This window comes from Pleurodeles waltl, chromosome 12 (genome assembly GCF_031143425.1).
Source record: "Pleurodeles waltl isolate 20211129_DDA chromosome 12, aPleWal1.hap1.20221129, whole genome shotgun sequence".
NCBI classification, from domain to species: domain Eukaryota; kingdom Metazoa; phylum Chordata; class Amphibia; order Caudata; family Salamandridae; genus Pleurodeles; species Pleurodeles waltl.
In genome coordinates, this window is record NC_090451.1 from 650,678,750 (window position 1) to 650,693,959 (window position 15,210).

A 15,210-nucleotide genomic window follows, 5' to 3' on the forward strand; every position below is an offset into this window, starting at 1 on the left:
CCTTTATTTTCTGTAGGCAATTAAGTGTTAAAAAGCCTAGTGAATAGGAGCGCAGAGACAGTCTTTGAAATCCCTCTGCATCTTACTGCCAATGGGAAAATTTGGCACACTGTTCAAAACAGCCGGCGTGCCATAAACCGTTATTTATCAGAACAACACGAGTAGCCTCGTGTGGACCATTTGGTGAGTAAAAAGCCCAGTGAACAGGAGCGCAGAGACACTCTTTGAAATCCCTGCATCTTACTGCCAATGGGAACATTTGGCACACCGTTCAAAACTGCCCACGTGCTATTAACTAAAAACCGTTATTTACCAGAACAACGCGAGTAGCCTCGTGTGGACCATTTGGCGAGTAAAAAGCCCAGTGAACAGAAGCGCAGAGATAGTCTTTGAAATCCCTGCATCTTACTGCCAATGGGAACATTTGGCACACCGTTCAAAACACCCGGCGTGCTATAAACCGTTATTTACCAAAACAACGCAAGTATCTGGGTGACCAGATTTTAAACCAAAAAAAACGGGACATTTCACAAAAATAGGAGGACTACAATTTTTTATTAACCGAGCGCCACATATAATGGCATTTTTAAACACGGCATCATAGTTAATTATGAATTCCCTTCTTAAAACGTCTGCTAACAACTCGTGCTTTAGAACACAGAAACCCGCGCCTCCCAGCTTTCAGTCGACCCTCTCTAAAAACAGGACACGAGCCCAATTTCCCGAAAACTGCAGGGAAAGTGTGTGAAAAACTGAGAAGCCTGGTCACGCTACCGACCCCCCTCTTCCAGAGCCCGCGAAACGCCTTGAAGTTCGTGCGAGTTGTGTGGAGCGCCCGCAACACCCCCACGGACGGCCCTGCCTCGAACCAGTGCTACGGAGACCCGCCCGACAGGCCTGCTTGCGCCGAAAGACCCCGTTTGTTTCCCTGGCTTCAGCGGCACAAGCTCATCTCGCCCCCTCCTCGGACGAGCGGCGCGCGCTCTACTGCCGGAAATGCGTCAGAGAGAACGCTTTCTGGCAGGTTTGCGGCAGCCGTTGCCAGGGGTGTTGTGCTCGGTTGCCAAGGGCCGCGGGTTGCTGCGGTAACCAGGCAAACAGGGACTCTTACCAGGTGAGACCTGCTTCTGTGCGTTTTACATCAGTTTCCACAATTGTAGCGCCTTATGACGTGCGGATCAAAAGGAAGACGTTCACGAAGGGATCTGCGCGATTCTGAAAAACAAAAACGTTTTAATAATTGTTCGTTTTTAACACCCGTGGCGATCTGCATGGTTTGGGTCGTAAAAAGCGAGTTCTATCCAAGAGATGGGTTTATTGGCTAGAAACATTATAATTGTTGACTTCAATAATATGAGCAGTCATGTCACAATGGTTAGAGTGGCGGACCCTCATGCAGAGATCTGGTCTGACCAGGGTTCAATTCCCACCTCCACGGGTCTTGGGCTCAATTCCCTAGGACTAGATAATTCTTGCCTCAGTGCCTAATCTAATTAATGGGTATAACTCTGGGCAATAGCTTGCTTAATCTCTACAGCAATTTTATAGGATATCAAAGAAAACATTGTTGCTGTAGAGATTAAGCAAACTATTGCCCAGAGTTATACCCATTAATTAGATTAGGCACTGAGGCAAGAATTATCTAGTCCAAGGGAATTGAGCCCAAGACCGGTGGAGGTGGGAATTGAACCCTGGTCAGACCAGACCTCTGCATGAGGGTCCGCCACTCTAACCATTGTGACACACTTCTCCAGGTTGAAATGTACGAAGTCCAATAAACAAGACACAACTCTGCAAGACTCAATGATTTTTTTTTTATTTGAATAGGGCGTCCTATAAAGTTGCTGTATAGATTAAGGAAGTCCAATAAACAAGACACAACTCAATGATTTTTTTATTTGAATAGGGTGTCCTATAAAGTTGCTGTAGAGATTAAGCAAGCTATTGCCCAGAGTTACAGAGTGGGACCCATTAATTAGATACCAAGGTAAGAATTATCTGGTCCTTCCTGCGGTGGGAATTGAACCCTGGTCAGGGAAGATCTCTGCATCAGGGTCTGCCCCTCTAACCATTGTGCCACACTTCTCCACATCAAAATGTACGAAGTCCAATAAACAAGACACAACTCTGCAAGACTCAATGATTTTTTTTTACTTGAATAGGGTGTCCTATATAGTTACTGTAGAGATTAAGGAAGTCCAATAAACAAGACATACGTTTTTTTATTTGAATAAGGAATCCTATAATGTTGCTGTAGAGATTAAGCAAGCTATTGCCCAGAGTTACAAAGTGGGACCCATTAATTAGATTAGGCACCAAGGTGAGAACCTGCAGAGGTGGGAATTGAGCCCTGGTCAGGCCAAATCTCTGCATTAGAGGTCTGCTGCTCTAACCATTGTGCCACACTGCTCCACATCCCAATGTACGAAGTCCAATAAACAAGACACAACTCTGCAAGACTCAGTGATTTTTTTTTATTTGAATAGGGCGTCAGATAAAGTTGCTGTAGAGATTAAGCAAGCTATTGCCCAGAGTGGGACCCATTAATTAGATTAGGCACCAAGGCGAGAATTATCTGGTCCTTCCTGCAGAGGTGGGAATTGAACCCTGGGGTCAGGCCTGATCTCTGCATCAGGGTCTGCCGCTCTAACCATTGTGCCACACTGTTCCACATTGAAGTGTACCAAGTCCAATAAACAAGACACAACTCTGCTAGACTCAATGATATTTTTTATTTGAATAGGGCGTCCTATAAAGTTGCTATAGAGATTAAGCGCACTATTGCCCAGAGTGGACCCATTAATTAGATTAGGCACCAAGTCAAGAATTATCTGGTCCTTCCTGTGGGGGTGGGCATCAAACCCTTGTCAGGCCAGATCTCTGCAGCAGGGCTCTAACCATTGTGCCACACTTCTCCACATCCAAATGTAAGAAGTCCAATAAACAAGACACAACTCTGCAAGACTCAATTTTTTTTTTTTTTATTTGAATAGGGCGTCAGATAAAGTTGCTGTAGAGATTAAGGAAGTCCAATAAACAAGACACATTTTTTTTATTTGAATAGGGCATCCTATAAAGTTGCTGTAGAGATTAAGCAAGCTATTGCCCAGAGTTAGACCCATTAATTAGATTAGGCACCAAGGCAAGAATTATCTGGTCCTTCCTGTGGAGGTGGGAATTGAACCCTGGTCAGGCCAGATCTCTGCAACAGGGTCTGCCGCTCTAACCATTGTGCCACACTTCTCCACATCCAAATGTAGGAAGTCCAATAAACAAGACACAACTCTGCAAGACTCAATGGTTTTATTTATATTTGAATAGGGCATCAGATAAAGTTGCTGTAGAGATTAAGGAAGTCCAATAAACAAGACACAATTTTTTTATTTGAACAGGGCATCCTATAAAGTTGCTGTAGAGATTAAGCAAGCTATTGCCCAGAGTTACAGAGTGGGATCCATTAATTAGAGTAGGCACCAAGGCGAGAATTATCTGGTCCTTCCTGCAGAGGTGGGATTCGAACCCTGTCAGGCCAGGTCTCTGCATCAGGGGCTGCCGCTCTAACCATTGTGCCACACTGCTCCACATCCAATTATACGAAGTCCAATAAACAAGACACAACTCTGCCAGACTCAATGATTTTTTTTTTATTTGAATAGGGCGTCCTATAAAGATCAACCATGCAAAGACAGCTTCGCAAGTCCAGCCCCCTCAACAACCACTAATTCTCTACATCATAAAACTAATAAATAATTGTGAAATGGTAAAAATAATCTTGGCAACTTGTGACTGCAAGATAAATGTACCTTTGCAAGCAAGACAAATTTAACCGTGCCCATTTGCATTTTTATGAGCGAAGTTGTTATGCTTTGAAAGCAAGATTGTGGGAAACACTCGCTGAACGTACTGTGAAATTTATGAAATGCCACTTTACACATACATGTTTTTGTATCTAGAAATAGGGAGGCCTTGCCATAAAATAAACTAATTGGTTTATTAATCAGTTGTTGTGGAAGGTCATTATATTATGTGTGGAATTGTGTCAGATGAAATCCCATGGAAAAAACGAATCTCTTCTCTTGCCTTTTGCTGCAATAGGACATGTCTACAGCTGACTCCAGCTGGGGCTGGAAGCCCGTGGCGCATGATGATCTCTTTGCGCGGGCTTATCACACATGCACTGTGGTGCAAGGCAAGCTGTTCGTCTTTGGTGGAGTAAAAACAGAAGGCCCCAAGGCGGTCCCACTGGCGGACGTGGTGGTCTTTGACGCGGCACAACAGTCGGTGGAGCAAGTGGCAGAGAACAGCAGGCATGGCCGCAGCCACCATGATGCCGCGGCCCTCGGAGGGCGGTGCCTATGCATCGTGGGAGGATGGGATGGCACCAAGAGGGTCTCCTCCGTGTTCAGCTTTGATACGGAGAGCAAGGTCTGGGACACGTGGAGTGAGGGCGCATCCAACGACCCGCCGGTGGGTCTCAGCAGCCACACATGCACGAAGGTCTCCGATCACGAATTGAGAGTCGTCGGGAGGGAAGGTGGGCTGCGCACACAACGGCGCTATGCCAGCGTCTACACCCTCCGAGTTAATGCCAAAACCAAAACCTACTGGTAAGTTGTGTGCTTCCTTTGCCGAACCCATTTCCTTGTTTACAGGATAAATACCTTACAGTGCGAAGTTATAATGTATTGACCTGGATAGTAACCCTCAAAATCCACAGATGGGAACTTCGAGATGAAGCCTTTAGCAATAAATGTGCACATGTCAATCATACATGATTCTAAGATGATATTCAGTGGCATTACAGATCTATAGTGAATAGGAGGTAATGAAGGCATTAGTAGCCTGAACGTGCACCTGAAATTGTAGGAAAATGAGAGATACAACACTTCTCAGGACTATTATTTAGTTACTGTCAAGACTATGGCATTGGCTGGGGCTCTAGTACAAGCATGCAGCCTGGTCGTTGTCACTGCCTTGTCTTTTCCAAACGGTTAGATGGTGTAAATGAATTGCCTACACAATGACTATTTAAAGGGATCTGCCTGCAACCTGACAGTCTAAAGATCAATTCATATGACTTATAAGGTATGCCAGGGTTTTCTATCCAATACATTTTCTTCTGTCTAAATCAGAAGGATATTGAAAGCCACTGAGAAGTTCCATTAACATATTGAGGAACAATGCTGATGGCAAGTTCCTTTATGTAGTCATGAAACTCCAAGCTACACCATTTTCATATTAAAGATGACTTGAGACGCCACAACTTGACTGCAGGAATGAAATTAGAAAACCATATTGATTTATCTTCGCTGGTGACTGAAACCCTGATATAAATAATATATAGATATTAGTTCCAAAATTAATCCCATTGGTAGACCTTTCCTGAAATTATATGTATGTAGACTTAAGATCTCCTTACAGTTGCATCAAATCAGAATCCCACTTTAACAACATACACATTTGTGGATGGTTAATCAAATATAATTCTAAGGGTTTGAATTTCAGTAATGTCTACTTGCTGTTACCCCCAACTTGAAAAATGACATTCAGTATCTGCTGTGACAGTACATTCCGTCATCAGAATTCCTTATCCACCAGTTCCCACATGTTATACTATACTTCTTTGATGTTTTTTATATCTTTTTTTTTTATCGTCTGTGCATAAGTAGTCGTGCTGTGGTTAATTTTTGTACAAATGCCGGTCTGTATTGAATAGTCTGTCACTAGAACAAGTGGGAAGATGCCACTGGTTGGAGGATATTTTGGGCACTTAAGACTCTCTATACCAAAGCACTGGCCATTGCTTTCTGCCCAGGGTGGTACAAGCCTAAATCAACTGACGAAAGCAGTACAAGTTGCTTCTCACAAAGAAGTATTAAAAGAAGCATTGGCAAAGCCATCACGTCTCTCCTTTGGGCTTCTGCGACCCAATGGTTTTGCCAGTGGAGTTAGCCATGCTGTACAGCATAGAAGAGCCCAAAAAAAAAAAAAAAAAAAAGCCAAAATAAAAAGTTAAAAGGAGCAGTGATGCGACCACATCAGTTTGTAGATGCGTGCATGCTCTATCAAGCACACCTACAAAATGACGCAGGCAACATATTTTTATTTATAACTCTTAGATATATCTGTAAATTAAAAAAAAAAAAAAAAAAAAATAGCAGTAGCTCAAAGGTGCTTTTAAAGCGGACATTTCAACAGCATTTTGCTGCCAAATTCTCTGCATAAAAGTACATAAATAAATACATTAAAAAAGCGGGTGGGGAGCAGTCAGATACGTGAGGCGGGAATTGAGGGAGGGGTTTTAAAGCTCTGTCTCCAAACCACAGCTATAAGACTGTGTAAAAAGTAAACAACAACCGTAACATGCAAAACTAAAATCGTAAAATGATCAAGAGCCAATGACTGGATATTCTGAAACACTCGCAAGTGGCTTTTCTGTGCTGCTAGGAGTAGAGCATCCACAACAGGCTGAGAGGCCGAAGGTCCAAGCTTCAAACAAGGATGAGCAGTGTAAAACCTGAAGAAAAAAAAAAGCCAACCCATTTCATAATTTTTTATTGTTGCTTTTGTTAGGTACAAGGAGGAGCCATCCAGAACAGCCTCAAGATCTGGACATTGTGCCATGCTGCTGCACAGCAAGGGCCGAGACGGGAAAGACGCTGGTTACAATCTCCTGGTGTTCGGAGGTCGAGACTCCTCAGATGTTGAGATGGCAGGCCACTGGGGCAAGGACAAAATGCATGTGAGTGGAGACCCTTGTGCTGGAAAAAAAGGACACATCTGTAACAAACATTGCACTCTACACCCTTCCCTATCCACTTGCCTGTAACACAGGTCTACATTTGTATTTTTAACCAGTGGACTCTTTGGCCTTGAAGCAATTTTGTCAATAATGTTAGTTCAAAATTTAAGACGTTTAAGAGACCATTTTATTGTTCAATGTGTATTGCACTGCGATTTCACAAATTACCCAGCATGCAACCAATGCAGTTTCTATAAAATCAAATTGTGCCCACATTGACTGCTTTCAGTCAACCCCAGTTAGCACATTTGTCATTTCCCATAATGCTCTTGTTATTACACATTTTTAATTTCCATATACAGGAATGGATAACACATGGAAAGTGGTACCAATGCACTAATTTCCTCTTATATTACCCAAATTTCGAGTCGTTTTCTGGGCGCATTTCTAGCGGCTACGGAATAGTCAATGGCCAAGGAACTGTGCTAGGTAGCAGTTCCATACTCTTCACCATTCTCTTTTCAGATTGTTGCAGCCAAAGCAAAATGGATGTCACAATTGAAAGAGTGTAACTGACCTTTTGGCTTTGCCATTGTTTCCTGCAAAAGCTGACATGCACCTGCATATAAAACATACATTATTTTTACCGCACGGGTCACCGTGCACGCCTTCACAAACTCATGATGGAGAGGCCATTTTTCTAAATTTATTTACTGTTTGGAGATGGCAGATGCCAAAAGAACGAGTTACTTACCTTCGGTAACGACTTTTCTGGTGGATACATTAGCTACCTGTGGATTCCTCACCTCATGAATACTCCCATGGCGCCAGCATTCTACGGAAATCTTCTTACTAGTCTCTGCACGTCGACGAGGACGTCACTGTCTCGCACGCGACGCCGTCTGACGTCATACAGGCAATAAGAGGTCCTCGACGACGTGCGGACGTCAGTACCAATCATTTTTTACGTGCATGAGAACAACCAGGCAATGCAATGAAAGAACAAAGCAACATCCATTATATTGTAAAAATACACCACATTGTATGAATAACTGTAAATCTTTTTATGTACATATATATATATATATATATAAAACTCTCTCTTTTAAAATATATACACACACCAAGTATATACATAAAGATATATACACATATACCCATATATATATAAATATATTATATATATATATACACATCTATTGCACCCTCAAAGACCAAGAGGAGCACACTCAAGGATTACTTGGCAAGACCATAAAGGCAACGGGGAGGCGGGTGGGACCGTGAGGAATCCACAGGTAGCTAATGTATCCACCAGAAAAGTCGTTACCGAAGGTAAGTAACTCGTTCTTCTGATGGATACAACTACCTGTGGATTCCTCACCTCATGAATAGAGTCCCAAAGCAGTACCACGCCCGGCGGTGGGTGCCTAAATGGTCAAACCAAGAAATCCTGCAGCACTGACCGTGCAAAATGGCCGTCCCTTCTAACCTCAGAATCTAAACAGTAATGTTTTGCAAAAGTGTGAAGGGACGACCAAGTTGCGGCCTTGCAGATGTCGACCACAGGAACACCTCTGGCTAAGGCCGAAGTGGCCGACTTAGCTCTGGTGGAATGAGCTCTAATGCCCTCAGGAGGATCCTTCTTTGCCAAAGAGTAACATATTTTAATGCAAAGAACAACCCACCTGGATAGTGTTCTCTTGTGGACTGCCTTTCCTCTCCTCTTGCCCACGTATCCAATAAACAGCTGATCCTCCAGCCTGAAATCCTTTGTTCTATCGATAAAGAAGCTCAACGCTCTCTTTGGGTCCAGACGGTGCAGTCTTTCTTCCTCTTTGGAAGGATGAGGCGGAGGATAGAACGTGGACAAAGTAATTGCCTGAGCCAAATGGAAGGGTGAAACAACCTTCGGGAGGAAAGCAGCCTTGGTCCTCAACACCACCTTATCCCCATAAAAAGTTGTATAAGGGGGTTTTACTGATAAGGCCTGCAACTCACTCACTCTCCTTGCTGATGTTATAGCTATTAGGAAGACTGTTTTTAAAACCAAATACCTCAAGGGGCAAGAATGCATAGGTTCAAAAGGGGACCCCATAAGGAAAGTCAGGACTAAGGACAAATCCCATTGCGGCATAACGAATGGCTTTGGAGGATATTGATTTAGAAGACCTTTCAAGAATCTGATAACAATAGGGGATTTAAATAAAGATGGTTGGTCTGGAAGACATATGAAGGCTGACAAGGCCGATAAATAACCTTTAATGGTAGCCACTGCACAACCTTTCTGCGCCAGAGATAGAGCAAAAGACAAAACGTCCGATAGATGAGCATGTAAAGGATCAATCTGCCTCTCTCCACACCACGCAACAAATTTAGACCACCTATTAGCGTAGATAGATTTAGTGGAGTGTCGCCTGGCCGCTAATATAACATCCACTACCTCAGGCGGGAGAGAGAAGGAACTCAGGTTGCCCCGTTCAATCTCCAGGCATGTAGGTGCAGACTCTGGAGGTTGGGGTGTAGAACCTGCCCCTGCGACTGTGAGAGGAGGTCTGCCCTGAAAGGGAGACGGAGCGGCGGGCACGTTGAGAGTTGGAGAAGGTCGGAGTACCACACCCTCCTTGGCCAATCCGGAGCTATTAAGATTACTAGAGCCCGGTCTTGGCGAATCTTCCTCAATACTCGAGGAATCAAGGGTATGGGAGGAAACGCGTAAAGCAACTGGCCGCACCAGGTCATTTGAAACGCGTCCCCCAACGCTTCCTGCATCGGATACTGAAGGCTGCAGAACAACGGACAATGCGCGTTCTCTCGAGTGGCGAACAGATCTACCCGAGGAAACCCCCACTTCTGGAAGATTAAACGGATTTGATCTGGATGGAGACGCCACTCGTGGTCTGCCGAGAAGTGGCGACTGAGACTGTCCGCACGCACGTTCAAGACTCCGGCCAGATGGTTTGCTATCAAGCAAATCCGATGGTCCTTTGCCCAGGACCATAGTCGAAGAGCTTCTCTGCAGAGAAGGTACGACCCACTCCTCCCTGCTTGTTTATGTACCACATCGTGGTAGTATTGTCCGTTAGGACCTGTACCGACTGACCACGAAGGGAAGGGAGGAAGGCCTTGAGAGCCAGACGTACAGCCCGTAACTCTAACAGATTGATGTGAAAAATCTGTTCCTCTGGAGACCAAAGACCTTTGATCTCCAGATCCCCCAGATGAGCTCCCCACCCTAGAGTGGAAGCATCCGTTATGACTGTGGCCACTGGTGGTGACTGCTGGAACGGCTTTCCTTGTGAAAGATTGTTGCTTGCAATCCACCACTTCAAATCCACAGCAGCATCTCTGGAGATCTTGACAGTACCCTCTAGATCCCCTCTGTGTTGAGACCACTGCCTTCGGAGGCACCACTGAAGAGCCCTCATGTGCCAGCGAGCATGCGTGACCAACAGAATGCAGGAGGCAAAAAGACCGAGCAGACGAAGGACCTTGAGGACTGGAACTACCGCTCCATTTCGAAACATTGGAACCAAATCCTGAATATCTTGAATCCGCTGAGGCGGAGGAAAGGCCCGACCCAATGTTGTATCCAGTACTGCCCCTATGAACAGGAGGCGCTGAGAGGGCTCCAGGTGAGATTTGGGCTCGTTCACCGAAAAGCCCAGGTCGAACAACAACTGGGTTGTTGACTGCAGATGACGCAACACAAGCTCCGGGGACTTGGCTTTGATCAACCAATCGTCCAAGTAAGGGAATACTGCTATCCCCTTCCTTCTGAGCTCTGCCGCAACCACCGACATCACCTTCGTGAAGACTCGAGGTGCTGAAGTAAGACCAAACGGAAGGACCGCAAACTGGTAGTGTTGCGATCCCACCACAAACCGGAGATACTTCCTGTGTGACTTGAGTATCGGGATATGAAAGTAAGCATCCTGCAAGTCGACAGACACCATCCAGTCTTCCATGTTCAACGCCAAAAGCACCTGTGCTAGGGTCAGCATCTTGAACTTTTCCTGCTTGAGGAACCAATTCAAGATCCTCAGGTCCAGAATTGGTCTCAAACGACCATCCTTCTTGGGAATCAGGAAATACCTTGAGTAAATTCCTTGACCCCTTTCCTGCTCCGGGACCAACTCCACCGCGCCCTTTAAAAGGAGGACTTCTACCTCCTGTTCTAGCAACAGGAGGTGTTCTTGTGAACAATACGAAGGGCGGGGCGGGATGAGGGGCGGAAAATCCCGAAAGGGAAGGGTGTAGCCTTTTCCCACAACACTGAGAACCCAAGTGTCCGACGTAACAGTCTCCCATTTGGTGAGAAAATGCTGTAATCTTCCCCCTACAGGAGAGGAGTGAGTGGGAAATGGTGGAAGCCTAAGGCTGCTTCCCCTGCTGCACCCCGCCAGAGGATAAGGAAGAGGCAGAGTGCTGCTGAGAGGCTCCCCTGGTGCGGACCCTACCCCTCCCCCTAAAAGATCTATAGGGGTGGGAAGAGGCAGGTTGCTGATATCTTCCCCGAAAGGAAGAGGAGGAAGAGCCACGCCCAAATCCACGAAACCTCCTGAAGAATCTGGAAGAGGCTGTGGAAGAAGGAGCTTGGAGTCCCAACGACTTAGCCGTGGCCCTGCTCTCCTTAAAACGTTCCAAGGCCGAATCAGCCTTAGCCCCAAACAGTTTGTCCCCATCAAACGGGAGATCCAACAATGTGGACTGTACATCTGCCGAAAAGCCCGAGTTACGGAGCCAGGCCTGTCTCCTTTCCACCACAGTTGTGCCCATTGCTCTGGCTACCGAGTCGGTGGTATCCAGTCCCGTCTGAATAATTTGGGTCGCAGCAGCCTGGGCATCAGAGACAAGTTACAAAAGACCCTGGGGAAGCTCTGTAAACGAAGAGGAGATGTCATCCATCAGAGCATGAATATACCTCCCCAGGATACAGGTCGCATTAGTGGCCTTTAACGCCAGACTGCAGGATGAAAAAATCTTCTTCGACTGCGCCTCTAGCTTTTTTGAGTCTCTGTCCCCAGGCACCGTCGGGAAAGAACCAGGCGCTGACTTGGACGAACAGGAGGCCTGCACTACCAAGCTCTCCGGCGTAGGGTGCCTAGATAGGAAACCAGGATCAGTTGGAGCCGTCCGATACCTCCTGGCCACGGCTCTGTGAACTGCTGGGGAAGATGCCGGCCTCTTCCACACCTCTAAAACCGGATCCAGCAGAGCGTCATTAAAAGGTAACAGAGGCTCCGCCGCGGCTGAGGCCGGATGCAACACCTCCGTCAAAAGGTTTTGTTTTGCCTCCACCACCGGCAAAGGCAGGTCCAAAAAACTAGCTGCCTTCCGTACCACTGTATGAAAGGAAGCAGCTTCCTCAGTATATTCCCCCGGGGACGAAAGGTCCCACTCAGGGGAAGTGTCCAGCCCACTGGCCGACTCCAGTCCACGCAGCCCATCACCCGAGTCCTCTAGCTCTCCTTCCTCTAGGGCTCGTTGGTACTCCTGCTCTTCTAGTACCCGGAGAGCACGCCTCCTTGAATGCAGTCGTTGCTCAATCCGCGGAGTCGACAATGCCTCCGCCGAAGTCGGAAATCGGCGCCGATCTTCCGAAGCCACCGACGCCGCATCCGGCGCCACGGGTAACTTCGGCGCCGACTGAAGAGCAGCTGAAACAGATGGACCCACCGGAGTCACAGGCCGAAATCTCGACGTCGACGGGATGGAAATCCCTGGGGCCAATCCCTCCGAAGCGGCCACCAGCGCCGACACTGGCGCCGAGCCCACGTTCCCAAACGGGAGAAAGGGCATAAAGGGTGCCGGCCGAAGAGGCGCAGGATCACCCAAAGAAAAGGCCAAAGGCCCAGCCGGAGCACCCCCTGGAGCCATCTGTTGGAAGATGGCATACATCGCATTCAAGAATGCGGAACTATCGGCTCCAGGGGTGGGAAAAGCCGGGTACTGGGGTGCCTGTCTCGGAGGCGACCCCGACTCCGGCCTCGGCGTCTGCGCCGGAGAAAACACTTGAGGCTCCAATACCTCAATCACCGACGCCTGTCCAGGCGAAGTTGGTGACGCCGGAGAGGGCAACGGCGTCGAAGGATGCGGCGTCACCGTGGGGCTGACCTCCCATGTCTTTCGGCGCCGATCCGGAGACCTGGAACGAGCCTCCCTTGAATGACGCCGAGATTCTCTACGGCGCCGGGAGTTTCGATGACGCCGATGTTTTGGAGAAGACTTCTTGTGATGCTTCTCCTTTGACTTGGCCATAAACAGCTTCGCCTCACGTTCTTTAAGGGCCTTCGGATTCATGTGCTGACATGAATCACAAGTCGAGACGTCGTGGTCGGAGCTCAAACACCAAAGGCAATCGGAATGAGGATCCGTCACCGACATCTTGCCTCCACACTCACGACAAGGCTTAAATCCAGACTTTCTCTGCGACATTATTTCCACAGAGAAAGAGTACGCAGCAAGATATACACTGTAACCGCAAGAGTAACAGTTGCTCCCTCGAAGATAACCGTTTCGAATGCACGGAAAAAAGGGAACTGACGTCCGCACGTCGTCGAGGACCTCTTATTGCCTGTATGACGTCAGACGGCGTCGCGTGCGAGACAGTGACGTCCTCGTCGACGTGCAGAGACTAGTAAGAAGATTTCCGTAGAATGCTGGCGCCATGGGAGTATTCATGAGGTGAGGAATCCACAGGTAGTTGTATCCATCAGAAGCATATTGTAGTGAAGGGACCAGCCCTGTACTAAATTGAAGTTACCAGATCCCCTGAAGAAGTAAAAGGGGAATAGCGGTGTAGTATCAGAGATTCATAGAGTTGGGGAGCACCTAAGCGCCACAAAGTGTTGGGGAGCAACAGTGTGTCATTTGGGGGAAGGGAGGAGCGGAGAGGTGTGGTGGGTAGAGGAGTTAAAAAATGAAAAAGAAAATCCAAGAGGAATAAGGAGGCAGGTGGGCAGGGAAAGCAAGTGACAAGCTGTGGGAAGAGTTGGGGCACACAGAGAGCAGGTGGGCTGAGATTTGAGGGAGAAGCAACAAATGATTAAAACAGCAAGAACACACATGCACCTAATAGAATCCTGAAGAAAAAAAAAAAATGAAGAATTTTTTTTTTTACATTTCTTTGAAAGTTAGCCTTGTAAGGATACAAATCATCCAATCAAAACAGTGGCAGAAACGTATGCTTCAGGGGAGGCGCACACACACAAGAAAAAGGAAGTAAAGGCACTAAATAAGAAAGCAAATGAAACTAACAAGACAGGCAACCAATGATATGCAATGGGCTTACCAAAAGCACTCTCTGTGTAATGGTACTGTATGTAATAGATGTTTTCAGAAACAGGCAGCTAGAAAATGTCAAAAAACAAGATAAAACAATAAATGTATACAACCATTGCATTTTGAATAAATAGAAACTGAAGTATTTGTAAAAGTGCTGTTGGCCTTCTCAATGGCTTGACCTCTACCTGGAGGCCTAGAATAAAGAGTCAAGAACCCATGTAATTCTGCCAGACATGGACTTTGATGAATGCAAACCAAGAAGAGATAGCCCTGGCATGTAGAGATCTGGTACATTTACATGGGATTATTTTACTTCATTCTCTGTATTTACTGCATTAAGCTTGAGATCAAATGTGTCAGTTCTTTCAAATCCAGATTTTAATAAGATCTATTTCTGCTGCAGACCAAACATAATAGTACCACTTCAATGTTTCAGAAGGAGTTTAAAGTTCAGGAAGCTTTTTCAGTATTCTAACCTGGTGCAAGAACACTACATGCAGTTTCCTACAATGCTCATTTAATCCAAATGAGCAACTTTGCTGGTTTAATTCAGATGGCCGACTTACATTTTGGACATCTCCCTTCCCCAACAGTCATGTTCCTTTTCTTTGCTTCTGTCCAGGCGGTAAAGTTCATCTTGATCTGTGTTTTCTTCTGATCCAGGTGGACACTATCCATGCTCCTAAGCTGACTGAACAGCTGTCATATCTAGTTGCCTCCAACGGCACTTCTCGCGAGGCACCTAAAGGACTCAGACACCACTCGTGCACCATGGTCGGCCCATTTGCAGTGGTGTTCGGTGGAGAAACACTATCCAAGGGGAGAGACGCCATCTGCAACGATTTGTACATCTATGATACAAGTGAGTAATATTCTATTTTCGGACCTAGATTTTAAGGATATCAATAAAATAGTATAGAATAAAGAGAATTACCTACTTCTGTTACCAAGCAAATGGGCCAGTAAAATACAAATCACAGCACTCCTGGTCAAGAAATACACATTTTGTATAAAAAAAAAAAAAAAAAGTGCTAAAGATGGGAACTTTTACATCGAATCAGCATTCTATGAGTTGAAGTGAGATTCAGGGTTTTCATTTGGCCAGGGGTATGCTGTTTTTTTAAAAAATTTTAATTTGCAGTAGTGGAGTAGACCTTTGGTTTTCCATTTATTCTTGACGACGT

At 46.1% G+C, this 15,210-nt stretch overlaps 1 protein-coding gene across 1 annotated transcript in view; it reads left to right on the plus strand.

Annotated features, from left to right (window-relative positions):
* The first annotated feature begins 1,058 nt into the window (after positions 1-1,058).
* KLHDC9 (kelch domain containing 9) overlaps positions 1,059-15,210 on the plus strand; it is a 38,111-nt gene continuing 23,959 nt past the window's right edge. Inside the window, exons 1-4 of the mRNA XM_069218278.1 lie at positions 1,059-1,114; positions 4,096-4,607; positions 6,574-6,742; positions 14,690-14,888. Coding sequence (XP_069074379.1) covers positions 4,099-4,607; positions 6,574-6,742; positions 14,690-14,888 — 877 coding nt within the window. The 5' untranslated portion in view covers positions 1,059-1,114; positions 4,096-4,098. The remainder of the gene's footprint in view (positions 1,115-4,095; positions 4,608-6,573; positions 6,743-14,689; positions 14,889-15,210) is intronic.